Source organism: Schistocerca cancellata, chromosome 1 (assembly GCF_023864275.1).
Source record: "Schistocerca cancellata isolate TAMUIC-IGC-003103 chromosome 1, iqSchCanc2.1, whole genome shotgun sequence".
Classification (NCBI taxonomy): Eukaryota; Metazoa; Arthropoda; class Insecta; order Orthoptera; family Acrididae; genus Schistocerca; species Schistocerca cancellata.
The window spans coordinates 824,835,578-824,851,676 of NC_064626.1; the positions used below are offsets into that span (position 1 = coordinate 824,835,578).

Here is a 16,099-nt window from a genome sequence, read left to right on the forward strand (position 1 = left end):
AACAGTGTACAGAAAATCAGAAACAATATTTTGTTTCTCCCAACTTTATACACCATCACAAGATACGTTGTACTAAACGGAGTGGAACGTGTGGCCACTGGTGGGCACATAGCACGAACATCTGCTGTGTCGGCCGGCAGACATGTGGCAGTCAACATAACACATTGAAGACATTGATTCCAACTTCAGTAGTGCTGGAATCATGAATTCACATACATACAAGCAATTTTTTATTTTACCAAGAACTTCTTTACTTACTTATCTTCAACTTTATTTGGACAAAACAAAATCCATTATTTTGTTATGTCACCAGGTTGTGAACTTATGACTGCAATTCAACTTGAATCGAGACATAAAATTTTGTTAGTCCACAATCCTAGTTCACAGAGATACAATATGAGATTAATGTTTATACAACATAAACGTTCAAGTTCAACTTGATCTGAGTTCATTGTGTAATTGTGGTAATAGAAAGTCCACTGCTTTATACAGTCATACTTTCCATCTCTTCATCATATACCTAATGAAATCAGTTTGTCTCTCACTTAATACTTTGTGGTAAAAGGACATTAATTCTGGAGAGTGACTAAATCATCATAAACTGTCTAATGAATAAAATTTTCTTGTTATATCTGCAATGTAATACCATTATCTAAATTAAACTTAAAAGTATTTGTGGTCTGCTGCTCATTTACCATATCCTGAAAGACTAGTTCTAAGCACTAATGCCCAGTGGTTACATTCTAACACTTCAGATGACAAGAAGCGATGCAGAGCTGGTTTGCAAACTTCCTACCTCTCACCTACAGGTTGACTTACTTGCTATGCACAGCCTATCTTCTTCTCTGGATAGCTGGCCACCTCAGTCTCCAAAAACTACTACTCCTAACAATAATGCTGGTTAAGGGAATTTATCAGAATCTCTCTCTACTCTTGAAATAATTTGGTACTTGAAGAATACTTTTCGTTCAGTCATGGAATATTTCAACTTCCACAAAAAACAAATTCACTAATTCTCTTATAAATATTTGAACTCATGAGAGTCAACCAAGTCATCAAACATTAGACTCTATTCAGATACATTTACAACAGGGTTGGTTTAATAACCACCATGAAATATGAACATGTCTTGCATCTACCATGTCCACCACATCAATTACTTAAAAGTCTAATCTCATTTCTTCATTTTTTCTTAACAATCATCACAGTCACTAAACCAGCGAAGAATAGCACAGGATCTTCTCTACACATACACTGAACTCTATGGGTCGTACAGTGGGTACTTGTCGGCTGCTGCTCGTCCGTCGCGTCCACAAAAATATTGTGGGTTTGAGACGGAGGAAGGCTAAGTGGTTCTAGAATTTACGCGAAAATTCTCGAAGCACTACATATTCCCCCCTTGGAAACCACGGAAACTAGAAGGGATTTCTGCAATAGAAGTAGATGAATATGGAAAGAGGGAAAAATAGATAGGTCCTCAAACGAGAAGTAAGAAAGGAAAAAGGTAGATGTGGTTGCTAAGATCGAAGAAGAGAAAGAAGACAGCCCCAAAGACAGGAAGCCCTTCCCACCCCCCTTCCCCAGGATCCCTACCTCATTGGTCCTTGAGTGAGAAGCCGGAGGAAGTATGGTGTTAAATCGTCTCCTACGGAACGGACATTCCCACTTTCACCCTAGGTCCCTGAGAAAATCTTAGCAACCCTATGGAAACGGCAAATGGTGAAGAATCAGGCACACTTGTTTGCAAGGGTCGTTTGAAAATTGTGATGTGAGTTTTGTGTGTCATGATTTATCTGTTAGTGTAAATCATGCTTTTACCTGCACTATCCACCCCCTTTCGACATCGATACAAATCCTCCTATCTATGTCACATCTCATAAAGGGTATAAGATATTTTGTACCAAGTATAAAATTATATATTCCATTATCACAAGCATTTAATTAGTCACACAATATTATATTTTCCAGAAATATAATATTCTATTCAGTTTATTAAGAAAAATATGCTTCAATTACCAACTCTATTATCTTACATTCAGTGTTAAGAATGGTATTCTCATGAATTCAGAAATTATTTTGAAAGTTATGTGCCAGGTATGGTTTTCCCTACTTACTTGGGGCACCTTTCAAGAAAACCAATTTTGGAATCATTGTGATTGTGACTGATAATAATAGAATATACTATTTTAATGACGTTGATTTCACCCAGACTTCTGCCCACAGATTTGCACAGAAAACTGGTGAAGAGATTATTTACAAGGACTAATTCAGGCAAAAATAAAACCTAACTATACGTGGAGACCGCATTGGCTGCTGTCGACATTACAATCAAAACCGCGTGAGAGAATGGCTGGCTAGGCAGATTTAATCTATCTTATTTCAGGGATAATATGCATACCAATTCCCACCTCATGTCACTGCCTAGTTAAGTCAGGATAAATTGGGGCGAGCCGGGACGAGTCATGAGGACAGGTAGGGGCACCCTGGAATAACCGAGGAAGACGCAATCAACATTCCTAGCGGGCACAAGCCTCTAACAACTGAGGACAACGTAGTCACATACCAGGAGAAATTTTGGGTGAAATAATCATAATTTCTTGCTGGTATGTTTCTCTAATGACCTCTAAGTGGGGGATGATAGAATAGCGTAAGAAGTTTGGGGAATTTGGTGCAGGAAAATTTTATTACAGAAGGAACACCGAAAACAACTGGGGATCCGACGGTCGTCACTTCACCTGTTAACACAGAACATTAACTTCCCTGGTGGATAGATAGATGACTCCGCCCAGATCCAATGGATCTGATATTAGCTTCACTAGAGCAAGCGCAGACCAGTACTTCTTGTTAAACTTTGTTTGAAAGTCTCCCCACTGCAAAACAATCCCCACTTCAGTAGGTAACACAACATAGGGTGGTGATAAACTTTTTTCTACTTTGTTTTGGATAAGCTTGAATTTTTTCCTCATGTCATCTATAGGCTTGCTAGTATCATTAAGTTTAGAAGAAGCAATAGTCGAAATGTTTTCGGAGATTATACTCTCGGTGACTTTTCGATCTATAATGCCTCCAAATTATTCCTCCAGAGTACTTATTTTCACTGTGTCAGAGTTAGCTATTCTCTCTTGCAAACTTCTTTCTAGATTTTCTACTCGTGTATTAACGCCTGTAATTTGCAATTGGATTATTGGTATTAATCCGTTATTCTTATCAACGCTCCCTTTTAAAGTACGCAGTCTCTGTTTTACAGCATCAAACTTAACATTACACACATTTTCAAATGATCCTAACCTTCCACAAAGTTCAGATCTTACATTATTACATTTATCTTCAATATCAGATTATAACTTCTTTGTCAAATCCTGAAATTTCTCATTCTGTCTCTGAGTAAATTCGGTGAACACTTGATTTACGTGACTCCTTAAAGAACTAGTTAGTCACCTTTCAAACCTATTTTAAAATTTTCTACTTTAGTAGTTAAAGCGTCAAAATCAGTTTTCAAATTTCCCATGGCTTCACATAAAAGGCTAAATTCCTCACTTTGTTCATCTACTTTAGCACTTAACAATCCTAAAGTTCATTCTGAACAGCCAATCACTGAATCTAATTTAAGACATTGAGCATTTAAAGCTGAATTTAGTTCCTTCCTTTAAGAAGCATTTTGGGCAGTTGAATCTGTCCTCTAGTCATCTATTTTATCATTTAAAGTTTTGATCAAATTCACTAATTCAAACCAGTCTGGCACCACCTTACTTTCATTGGCATGACTGGTTCTGAAGTTTCTTCGACTAACTGTATGTTTTCCTTAGTTTTACCAATTTTAGATCAAGTATAATAAATACACAAATACAGTCTATTGAATAGTTTCTTCAACTTTATACTCAAACGATTATTGTTTTACACTCACCCGGCATAGAGTTTTAGGATGCCTCGGTGAGCAGGTGTGGGTGTGGGTGTGGTATCAGCATTAGTGAACAGCAACTTGTGCCAGTGTCGTAGATTGCTGGTTTCCGCATCGGCATTGGTGCAGTGTAGAATCAGCACCAGTGAACAGCAACTGGTGCGGGTGGCGTCAATTGTTGATTTCCGCATTGGCATTGCCACGATGTGTGAGAGAGCTGTATACTCCCTACACTGGATCTTCTTAGTTTAATTATTCTCGTCGCATCTCTTCTTAGTCTAAATACGTCGAGGTCGTCTTTCTGTTCTTTTAGTGTTATTACTTCCTCACATCTTTCCCTTTGCTGCATTCACAAATTTTCTTTTTCCATTTGATTTCTGGGCTAAATCAAGTTTCTCATAACGGTTTTCTCATCTTGTTATACTTGGTTGCTATGGCAACATGCAATATCAACTTTTCTCATTTTCGTCTCTAATTCCCGTTTTTACAGGTCCTTTTTCACCAGTCGCCATGTTCTAATGCTTTGATGATAGAACATGTGGAGTAAATACACAAACTTTATGTTTTCACCAATTAATGATGTATTTGACTATGCAGAATAACTCTCTCCCATTCCACATGTAAATAGCTCCGTCTTCTTGTATTTCACTCGCTTTTCAAGCTTTAGAAACACATTTACTTACCTTTGTAAACTCGTTGGTTTAAGAATCACTCTTAATTTATGAACAGGTCTTGCTTCTAGCAAGTCCAACACATGAATTACTTAAAAGTCTAATCTCATTTCTTCATTTGTTCTTAACAATCATCACAGTCACTAAACCAGCAAAGAATAGCACAGGCTCTTCTCTACACATACACTGAAACACTATGGATCATACAGCAGGTACTTGCAGCTACCACGTCCACATTTTGCTCGTGACTGTTTTTAGACCAGCACACACAAACACGCAATGCGCAGTAGGTTGGATTCGTGTCTCTCACACTTCTATTTAAAATATCATGGGTTCGAGACAGAGGAAGGCCAAGTGGTTCTAGAATTTACGTGGAAATTCTCCTAGCACTACAGCAAGCCCAACTTTTAATTATATTTGACTTTGAGATATTTTAATTCCAATGAAACAACTGTGTTGTCTATACAGCTTCCTGTGACTTTTGCTTGTGGGTTTTTTATTTCAGAAGTTGTAACCTACTAACACTAAATTACTAGTGGGTGTAATAGCTAATATCCTCTACAAAGTCTATATTTTACTATATTTATTTTCAATCTGTACATTACATAATTCACGTTTTTATAATTTTACATCTGCATGGTTCCTCCACGCCTTTTAAGTTCATCTAATACATAATCAACATGGTCTTTGTATGATTTCCTAGTGGTTACACACTTTGATAGCAAAATATTGTTTGTATGGTTGCTAACACCATCTGTCAACAGAAAGTGTTTTCCTTATCATTACATTCTCGATGTACAGTCAGTTTGGCACCTGGCTACACATATGTAAGAGCTGTATTTTAAGTAACTTATGTGTCCACTTTTGTGTGGCTTGTTATATAAAATCTGCTTCCAAGGGCATTTATTTTCCTGAGATATCATTTTCATACAGCATTTCTTTGTTTTTACCACAGCTATCCCTGATGCACATCAAATTGATCTGTGACAAAGACCTTTAACAACTCACTGTGTGTCAATTTTGAACAGTTGGCTGCCTCATAGATGGAAGCATTTCTCTATCAACTGAAGACAAACAGAAATGACACTTATTCAAAGACAATTACACTGATGGCACAGCAATTTATGACGGTCACCTGGACACTGGAAAAGGTGGGACTTTTATATAACAGGGTGAGATGGAACCTCAGTCAGCACTGCATGCCCACGAGGTTCGTATGGAATTCTTGTGGTGACCTCTTCCGTTCTTCCACCATTGCAGTTGACTACAGCTAGATAGTCATCGGCACATGTGGAGGACATGCTGCAATTTATCTCCTCAATGGATCTCACACATGCTGGATGGTATTTAAGACAGAGGAACAGGCAGTCCTGCCTATTCGCAATACACCTCTTGTTCCAAGAGCTCTTCCACCTGCATGTCGTCTGTGAAAATGAAGTAGGGGCCAACTGTACCTCAGAAAAGACGCAGATGGGAAAGGAGTAGTGTCACATTAACTCGTGACTAGTGAGTATACAGTGAGATTCGGAGGTCAGTATATCCATGCAACATTATGCCTCCCCACACCGTAACACTTGGACCACCAAAAATGATCATGTTTGACAATGATCCTGGGTGCACTGTGTGTACCATCTCTCGCCATGTGCAGGTATGTCCAGAATCACTACTCAGGACTGAATTTGCTATCAGAGAAGAGCATGTGATCTCATTCCTCATTGCTCCAGTTCCTATGCTCTTTGCACCATCGCAAACAGTGCTGCCAACGTGCGAATGTTACGGGAACACAGTGTATTGGTTGTTGGGCGAAGAGACCACCCCCACACAGTCTCCATGCCACCGTGCATGTGAGATTGTAAGCATTGCACTCCTATTAAATGTGGTTGCAACTGTGCCTGCTGCTTGATGTTTGCTGCACAATGTACCGATCATCTTATGCTGTAATTGACTGGTCAGCCACCAATTCTCCTTCATACTGCTGTGCCTGTCATTTGAAATGCTCCCCATACATGTGAAATGATACTGTGAGCAACACTGAACTCCTGGACTACACCCACATTTTGTTCTTCCAGTTTCCTGATGGTTCTTGCACTTGTGCTGTTTAATATGTGTTTCAGGAGACTGAACATGTAAGTTCATCAGTCTCCTATTCATCACCAACGACAGACTCAGTGTACCTCATTTGTCTGTGTCTAGAGTAAGCGCTATGGGCAAGTATGAGAAAGTTTTCAAACTGTTTGGACTGCATGTATCTGCAGCAGGACTTGGGTACCAGCCTGGTATTCACCGAGTGGGATGCAGGAAACTGCCTGAAAAAATACAGGCTGGCTGGCACACAGGACCTTACTGTTAATCTGCAGGTGGATTCGAACTGGGGCCAGCACAGTAGGTGCTTTAACAAGCACAGCTATCTGGGTGGGTTTCTTTCCCATCTGAAGTGATCCAAATGTCTCCAGGTCACGTCACAATGAACACCACCAAAAAGCTCTGCAGCCAATCGAGGATTGACCCACATGCATTTACTCATTCTTTTAACTGCCTCATGCTGCAGAGCCATCCCCATCTAACACTATTGTCACACCGACCTTGTGCCACTCAACATCTAACTTTCTGTATACTGGAAGATCTCTGGCAACACACTCCTGCACTTTCATTCATTTCCACTGAGTAGTTAATATATTGTTATTTATTGGTCTCATCCTTAAGTTTTTCAGAGTAGTGTACAGAATACTGTCGCAGAAGAAGCTGAGTAGCACAGTACTTTGGTGTAGTGGTTATGATATTAGACTGTTGCATGGAGGGTTGCGAGTTCAAAACTCACCTGAACTTTAAAATTTTAATTTCTATATTTGGTTCGAGTACATTCGGAAAGTATACACAAATACCAGGAGTCATTGTACTGGAATGTTCTGTAACTGTATATATACCGTATGTGTTCTGGACAGAGGCAGTTCGCTCCACACTCTTGTATGTGCAAGTGCTGAATGAACCTTCATTAAGTGAAGATAATGTTCGTTATTCATCTAATTACACCTTCTTCTACATAACAATATAAAAGGCAGAACTAGGCATCAGGAAAGAAACATATTGACAATGTTATGTGACAGCATACAGCCTCAAGCAATTTAAAATGCAATAAATTCTCAAAAAAAAACATCACATATAGTACAATAAATTGAGTGATTATAAAAATGTTTATTCACAACATTGAAGTAAGGAGAGGAAAGATTGGAACGAAAAAAAATGAGAACATGGAAAATTGACTATGAACAGCCAGTAATTGTGGGATAGACTCAGTGTTGTAGGGTAAAGAAATTCGTTTAACATTTTTAACCATGTACCCCTGACAGTACGCAAATGGGGAAGCAGTACAGTGTCGTGCGCAAGCGAGTGTGCATGTGTCACACACAATACCAGATCTGCGAAGTCTATGAATTACTCGAGCATAAGGAATACCAGCTGCAAATGTTTGAATTGTTTTGTTGAATACACTTACCTTCCAAATCCACTGGAGACTTACTTCATTCTTACCACTGAATGAAGGCTTTCATGGCTGTTATCTGAGATGATGTTCATATACAAACAATAGTATACCCAGGTAGGAATATCAACAATGTAGGAAAAGATAGATTGCTACTTACCCTAAGTAAGACACGTCAAGTTGCACTCTGGCACAATTAAAGGACACTCACATGTAGCTTTTGGTCACAGCCTTTGTCAGTACACACACACACACACACACACACACACACACACACACACACACACAAAACCAACCACAAGCTCCAGCATCTCGGACTGGAATTCAGCATCACATGGGATGCAAGCCACAATCTGGATGGAGTGGGGAAGGGGAGAAGGAACAGTAGTGTGCAGGTGGGGAGAGAGACAAACATTGTCTGGTGGAGTGTGCAGGGACTATTCTCCAACAGGCACAGTGTCAGGTGGTTGTGGGGCAGATAGGTAGCGGAAAAAAGGATCAAAAAATTAGAGAAGCAGGGAAAGATAGGTGGCTGCATTGGCAGAGGGCTGCAAATAAACAGGGTGGGAGAGGAGATGATAGGACATAGGAGGTGGAAACTGTTGGGTGGAGAGGGTGGGGACAGTATGCTACCATAGGTTGAGGCCAGGGTAATTGCAGAAGCAAACAACTCCCATCTGCGCAGTTCAGAAAAGCTGGTGGTGGAGGAAAGGATCCAGATGGCTCAGGTAGTGAAGCAGCCATTGAAATCCAGTGTGTTATGTTCAGTTGCATGTTGTGCCCCAGGTTGGTCTACTTCCCTCTTGGCCAGTTTGGTGGTGGCCATTCATCCTGGTGGACAGCTGGTTGGTACTCATACCAATATAAAATGCTGTGCAGTGATTGCAGCAGAGCTGGTACATGACATGGCTGCTTTCACAGGTTTATCCTAACCCATCAGGGGCTGATCTACCTGTGAAAGCACCCATGTCATTTACCAGCTCTGCTACAATCACTGCACAGCTTTTTATATTAGTACGACTACCAACCAGCTGTCCACCAGGATGAACAGCCACCACACAACTGTGGCCAAGAGCAAAGTGCACCGCCCTGTGACACAACATGCAGCTGAACATGATTCCAATGGCTGCTTCACTACCCGAGCCATCTGGCTCTATCCCTCCACCACCAGTTTTTCCTAACTGCTTAGAGTTATCCTTCTCCGCTCCCACTCCTCACCTCATCCTATGATAACATACTGTCCCCTACCCTCCACTCAACAGTTTCCACCCCCCCCCCCCCCCCATGTCCTATCATCTTCTCCCATTCTCAACTCCCACCCTGTTTATTTGCAGCCCTCTGCCAATGCATTGACCCCTCCTGACACTGCACCTACTGGAGCCTAGTCCCTGCACACACCACCAGATAGCGTTTGTCTCTCCCCACCCATACACCTTCCCCACCTCCTCCAAACTGCTGCTTGCATCCCACGTGATGTTGCATTCCGGTGCAAGATTCTGGAGTTGGTTGTCGTGTGTGCGTGAGGGGTGTGTGTGTATGTGTCTTCTTCATGGTAAGTAGCAATCTATCTTTTCCTACATTGTTGACAATATTCATATTCGTTTCGCAAGCATTAGGCCATGATCCAAGAGAAAATTCTCTGCCTAACATTTTGTCTTCTAAAGCTGGAGACTATCAGAGGCTTTAATCCCTCAGAAAGCAGTTACAGTCTGAAGCAAGATCAACAAGCTGCACTGTTTATAAGTATTCACACAACCATCTGATCACGATGTCATCAGACCAATGCCTACGACTGCCTATGTTATGAAGATTGTTGTGGGAAGAGTTGGTGCTGTTTCCTGATTTATATAGCTCTAAGGCCCACAACTTATTTAATTTCAATTCTACTTTCCTGTTAAAGTTGTCTCTGTGCCTTTGAATTTCATGGCCTTCTGTACATCTTAGAATACTAATGATTAAATCTCACTAAAAAACAGTGTCCAAAGTGATTTTTTTTGTTGTTGTTCTTATGTACACTTGACCACAAGTGCAAGAAATCTCATGTACTCCTGCTGTGGCAAGCAGCAGGTGTAAGATTCTTTGCATATTGGTACAGTGTTAAAACCAATAAGAAAGTTTTGCCAATATTTGAGCATTGTAAAGGACCTACACCTTCCACTTGTCACAGGAAGAGTATATAAAATCCCTTGCATTTTTGGTCCAGTCTACATAAGAAAAACAAAAATAAGAATTAAAACCTGCATAAAGGAACGCAAGAACACCTATCACCTGGGCAGGACAGATGTATCAGCATTAGCAGATTGCGCGATAGGACCTACAGACCATAAAATTCTTTCCTGACACTGGCAGTTTAGCAATATCTAATCATTACAACACTAGAATGTATAAAGAGGCCTTCAGAAATTAAAAAGCACAAGAACAGCTTTAACAGAAAAGTGATTAGAATAAGACAAGCTGTCCACCTTAGTGCTAAATAAAACAAACAGCGTCCACTACAAGCACCATAACAGACAATGGTGCAACTCCGCAGTCTGAAGCAGAGGTCTGATGATGTCAAGAGCAGAACATTGCGTGGATACAAATGAACAGTTCGGCTTGTTGAGCTCCATTGAAACTAACTGTTTTCACAGTTCTTAAAAGCCTCTGATGACGTCTCCAACACTAGAAGACAAAACATTATGCTGAGAAATATGCTTCCAAGACTGGCCTAATGTCCATAAAACAAATATCAACAATTCATTAATTCAATCATGCCTGGTTCTTTAAAGGATTGAACTCCCATGTATAAAACAGCTTTAAACATATGATTACTTTACAAATTACAAAGCGTTAAATCTTTTAAATTAAACATGTAAGCAAGAAAAAGTTTAGAAATGGATGGAAATTATGTTTAAAGTTGCTAAGTACTCTCATTATGAAACACTGGATGAATATAGTTTGGATAGTTTGCGTTCCATTTCAAGGTAAAGCAAATTTTTCACACATCTCAATGTTTATGACAGATCTTTTGAACTGTGTTGTAAAATGATTTAATTCCACAAGTATATTCAGTGGTATATGTGGATATTGTCTGAAAACTGTGTTGTGAATATAGTTGCTAGTAAAGTAGTAATAAATAAAAGCATTACGTCTGATGATGAGGTTTTACTGCATGAACAGTGAAAATGTAATAGGCGAAAAGCTTTTCCCTTTCATCACTTTGTTGAGGGTATCACAAAAAGTTCCATAAAGGTTTTAAACTGTGTGTAAAGTTTGTTCGAAGTCATTAAGTGCTCTCATTCTCAAATACTGGACAAATGATGTCCAGGAATTTGCACATCATTAGTTACACTGCCATAATACTAAGAACTTCTGTTGTACTTGTCTTATTGTGCTAAAGTTTTAACATACGATTATACCTCTTAACAGGAAGGTTATGACAGCATTTTAAATTCAGTCAGTAACATGAAATATTGAAAATCAAATGTTCGTTGGCACTGCAAGCTATTCAATAAGCAACCTGCAACTGGAACCAAATTCCATGTCTGGGCTAAGCAGTCTATATTACTGTAGTGTATATTATGGAATGTATTTAAATAAATGTGTTTATCAGAAATGTTTCACTTATTTTCCTGGTGGATTTTCAATGTACATTGCTTTCTGTACATAGCAATGAATTGCAGTTTTCAATTCCCAAATGTGCAGTATCACTTAGTCTGCTTCCTACCCTTTCTTCACACTTTGTAAACTGTGTTTCCCATCTACCTCTGCAGGAAATGACTGAAGCCAATTAAATATTTTTGTAGGTTTCATCAAAATGTACATGCAATTTTGTGCAGTATTTAAGTAGATTATATTAATAAAAGTACTTCTCAACGTAAGAATACAGTTCTGAAACTTAACACATAAAAAGTACTTTGGTGCCTCTGAACAAAGAAAACTTCATGTTGTGCAAATATAGCTTAATGGGTACTGACTAACAGTTACAAAAATATTTAAATTCTATCATATTAAAGCCTTAACTATGTTAAAACATTTAGTATAACAACATGTTTTCCACACTTTCAATGAATGGTTAACTTATTCATACTCAGTCTTCTGAGAACTGCGGGAGGTCACTACAGGAAAACTGATTATGGACCAAGTTTTACATTGAGTGCATGAGGTGTGTATGTCCAGTCTTAAGTCTTCTGTACACAAGTAATTGCGGTGAATCTGCAGATCTTTTCATATAGATTCATTTGAAGTAGTTTATAATAAGGAGAGCCGCTGCAAAATTTGTCGATACTGGTTTTCCAATTCTTGGTATTCTCTGTCTAAATTTTCCATTCTTTGTTCATCTGTAAGGGGTACGATAGGTGAATGTTCATCATTATTCTCTGTATCATTGAAAAATTTCTGGATTTTCTTGTATTCATCCTGTCCTTTCTGAAATAAAAAAAATGATAAACAATTGATCTTTAAACTTTAATAATAGATAGAGATATATATAATTTTTATACCTGGTATGGGATGTTAAGTCTTCTTTTGACTTCCAGTCTGTACTGCTTGTACTCATCAGGATTTTTAACATTGGTGAAAAGCAACTTTAAAATTTCATATACCCTTCTCATTTGTTTCTGTGGAAAAATATGACATTTTTGAAAATACTTCACATTGCACATTAATGTGATGTAATTTCCCATCTCGTTCATAGTTCACATACCTTACTTAATTTCAGAGGACTTATTACACTGCAAAATTTTTGGTATCCTTCCTTTAATGCATCTGGTTGTGAATTTATTAACTTCACACAATTTCTAACATCAACAAAGTCTCTAAGGCGTTGAAATTCGTCCGATGGTCCTTCAACTAAAGGCAAGAACAATAAAACAATTTTAAAATGCCGGTTAGAGCCCAAGAACAAACCTAAGATCCTGAATTTTACTTACATTCCATTAATTACAAGTGAAAAAATGATTTTACGACATCTGTCCTCAATAAAGTTCAATATCATCCATTCTGTAATCTCACAATACCTTTTAGAAATACAACACAAAATCTAAAAATGAAAATATTATATCGAAAAATTTGTTATTTCTTCTAAATTTCAAAAACCCCACAGTATAAATTTTGTTACAACATAACTTCACTATTTTCAAAATGTAAGAGCTACTGGTGCCCTCTTGCTGAAAGTTTATCTGGGAGGGAAGAGGATGCTTCACTGAAATTTTGTGTAAATTATTGAGTGGGTTAATTTGACCTATGCTTTATTTCCACTCAGAATGGCAGAACAAAGACTATTTTGTCATAAATATCTTAACAATGAGCTGGCAGCTACGGTGAATAATCCATTAATGTCATCAGAGGTGGGTTAACCACACAGTCATAACATTCACTGTTTGTCATCAGTGTTCTTGTTTCTTTGTACAGGATTGACTAATTTCTTACCACGTGAAGTTATAAGAACATTGCAGGAATTTTAGAGAAATCAGATGCTGAATCTGAAATTGACTACTCTAATAACAGTGATTTTGTGGGAGGGATTAATGAGGAGAAGGATCACATCGTCAATACATGACATTTTCACGAACACCCCAATCATCGAAACAGGCTCAACCACATTCTTTCGAATTTATGGTCACTGAAGATAAATCATCACGCCATATTTCCACCATCACCAACACAGACATTTTGAAAAAGTGTCTGCTGTCAATTTCCTGAGAGAGAAAAGAAGACCCAGAGTTAACTCAAGAAATAACAGTATTTGTTGTTGTAGTTGTGGTCTTCAGTCCTGAGACTGGTTTGATGCAGCTCTCCATGCTACTCTATCCTGTGCAAGCTGCTTCATCTCCCAGTACCTACTGCAGCCTACATCCTTCTGAATCTGCTTAGTGTATTCATCTCTTGGTCTTCCTCTACGATTTTTTCCCTCCACGCTGCCCTCCAGTACTAAATTGGTGATCCCTTGATGCCTCAGAATATGTCCTACCAACCGATCCCTTCTTCTAGTCAAGTTGTGCCACAAATTCATCTCCTCCACAATTCTATTCAGTACCTCCTCATTAGCTACATGATATACCTATCTAATCTTCAGCATTCTTCTGTAGCAACACATTTCGAAAGCTTCTATTCTCCTCTTGTCTAAACAATATATCGTCCATTTTTCACTTCCATACATGGCTACACTCCATACAAATACTTTCAGAAACGACTTCCTGACACTTAAATCAATATTCAATGTTAACAAATTTCTCTTCTTCAGATATGCTTTCCTTGCCATTGCCAGTCTACATTTTATATCCTCTCTACTTCGACCATCATCAGTTATTTTGCTCCCCAAATAGCAAAACTCCTTTACTACTTTGTCTCATTTCCTAATCTAATTCCCACAGCATCACCCAATTTAATTCGACTACATTCCATTATCCTCGTTTTGCTTTTGTTGATGTTCATTTTATACCCTCCTTTCAAGACACTGTCCATTCCATTCAACTGCTCTTCCAAATCCTTTGCTGTCTCTGACAGAATTACAATGTCATTGGTGTGTGTGAGAGAGAGAGAGAGAGAGAGAGAGAGAGAGAGAGAGTACATTTAGCATCCACATTACATTGTCCACTATTGTTAATGCTGAATCTGATGATTTTATTAGAAGTTACCGCTTGTTAATTAGATGCTTAAAGAATGCTTCAATATCATGTGTATGTTATGTACTAATAAGTGACGAATTAAGTCCAAATTGTTGGTAAATGTCATTTAAAAATAAAATACTTATCATTTACACATTTAAAAATGCTGTTGCCAAGTATCTTCATTTAGTACAGAGTGATGGACTGACACCTAAGTGGAACAGAGAATTTAATAAAAATCTGATGCTGTCTATACTGTCAAAGATAAAGGCAAAAAATATTCAAAAAGGGAAAATCATTGAGAAGTATTGATCCCCAAAGACTGTCATTCACATTCTCTGATGCTGATGCTATAGCCCATTTCTAGATGTACTGAAAAACATGATCCAAACATCAAAGAAAACAAAATGATGACAGCATATTCTGAGTTTAGTAAAACATTAAATTATTTGTGTACCTAGTAATGTATCACTAACAATTCCAAATTTGTTGTAATACTGTAAACTGAAGCCTCTGTCTGAGAAAGGAAATAAATACAACTTACATCCAATTTACCTTTAGACAAAATTCTCAAAAATTTGAGAAGGATATATATACAAGCGGCCTCAATATTCTGAATACAAATAGTAAAGGGGTTTTCAAAAAGATTTATCTTATCTATTATATATTGTAACAACACAATCATCTACATGAGTGAAGAAAGCAACGAGGATGTAGGGTAAAATTTAACTTACACATACATTCTATTTTTTCATATACTACTTTGAGAGACTTTTTACAACAGTGTTTAAGATCATAGTTTCAATTTGCCTTCCACAAATGTTTGATGTAGCCTCCACTGGATGCACAACGAACATCCAGATAATTGCATCCTGTACTTTCTTTAACATGTATGGAGTTACTGTTATTGCCATGTATGGAGTTACAGTTATTGCCATGCAGTCCCACTTCACCCATAGTTGTTGAAAGGAGAGGCACAGAAACTTACTTCAGTTGCTTCTCCCTCTCCCTCCCCAAAAAATATCACACGTTGCAAAATCAGGCAACTTTTACAGACTAATGGTGCAATGCGATGTCTGTACAGCCTGATCCATCAGTGAGGCTGCTCACCGTTAGAAACGATCTTAATGTAAGTTCCAGTGATGTGGTGTTACATTCTACTTAAAAATGGAATTTTGGCATGTTTTTGCAATTGTGGAAAAGGCAGATTCTCAACATACCCAGGTATGTGATTCCTGTATCCATTTTTTATGCAAAAAGAACAGGCTGTCAAATTTCTCTCAGAAACATGTACACAACCCATCAGGCTTTGCAGGTTTCTCATGCTCCACTAAATCTGAAAACTCTTCTTGTCCAGCTACATGACCACAATTAATTAGACGTCTCTACATGATAATGTTCACCACCATTTTGAACACACTTGTAATAGCGAATCCTTGTGACTTGAAATGCAAATGTTGCCATA

General features: G+C 38.3%; 1 protein-coding gene across 1 annotated transcript in view; it reads right to left on the reverse strand.

Moving 5' to 3' along the window:
* Window positions 1-11,244: 11,244 nt before the first annotated feature.
* LOC126188503 (histone acetyltransferase type B catalytic subunit) overlaps window positions 11,245-16,099 on the reverse strand; it is a 70,852-nt gene continuing 65,997 nt past the window's right edge. The window contains exons 8-10 of the mRNA XM_049930110.1: window positions 12,732-12,877; window positions 12,529-12,645; window positions 11,245-12,454 (exon numbers count right to left, since the gene is read on the reverse strand). Coding sequence (XP_049786067.1) covers window positions 12,278-12,454; window positions 12,529-12,645; window positions 12,732-12,877 — 440 coding nt within the window. The 3' untranslated portion in view covers window positions 11,245-12,277. The remainder of the gene's footprint in view (window positions 12,455-12,528; window positions 12,646-12,731; window positions 12,878-16,099) is intronic.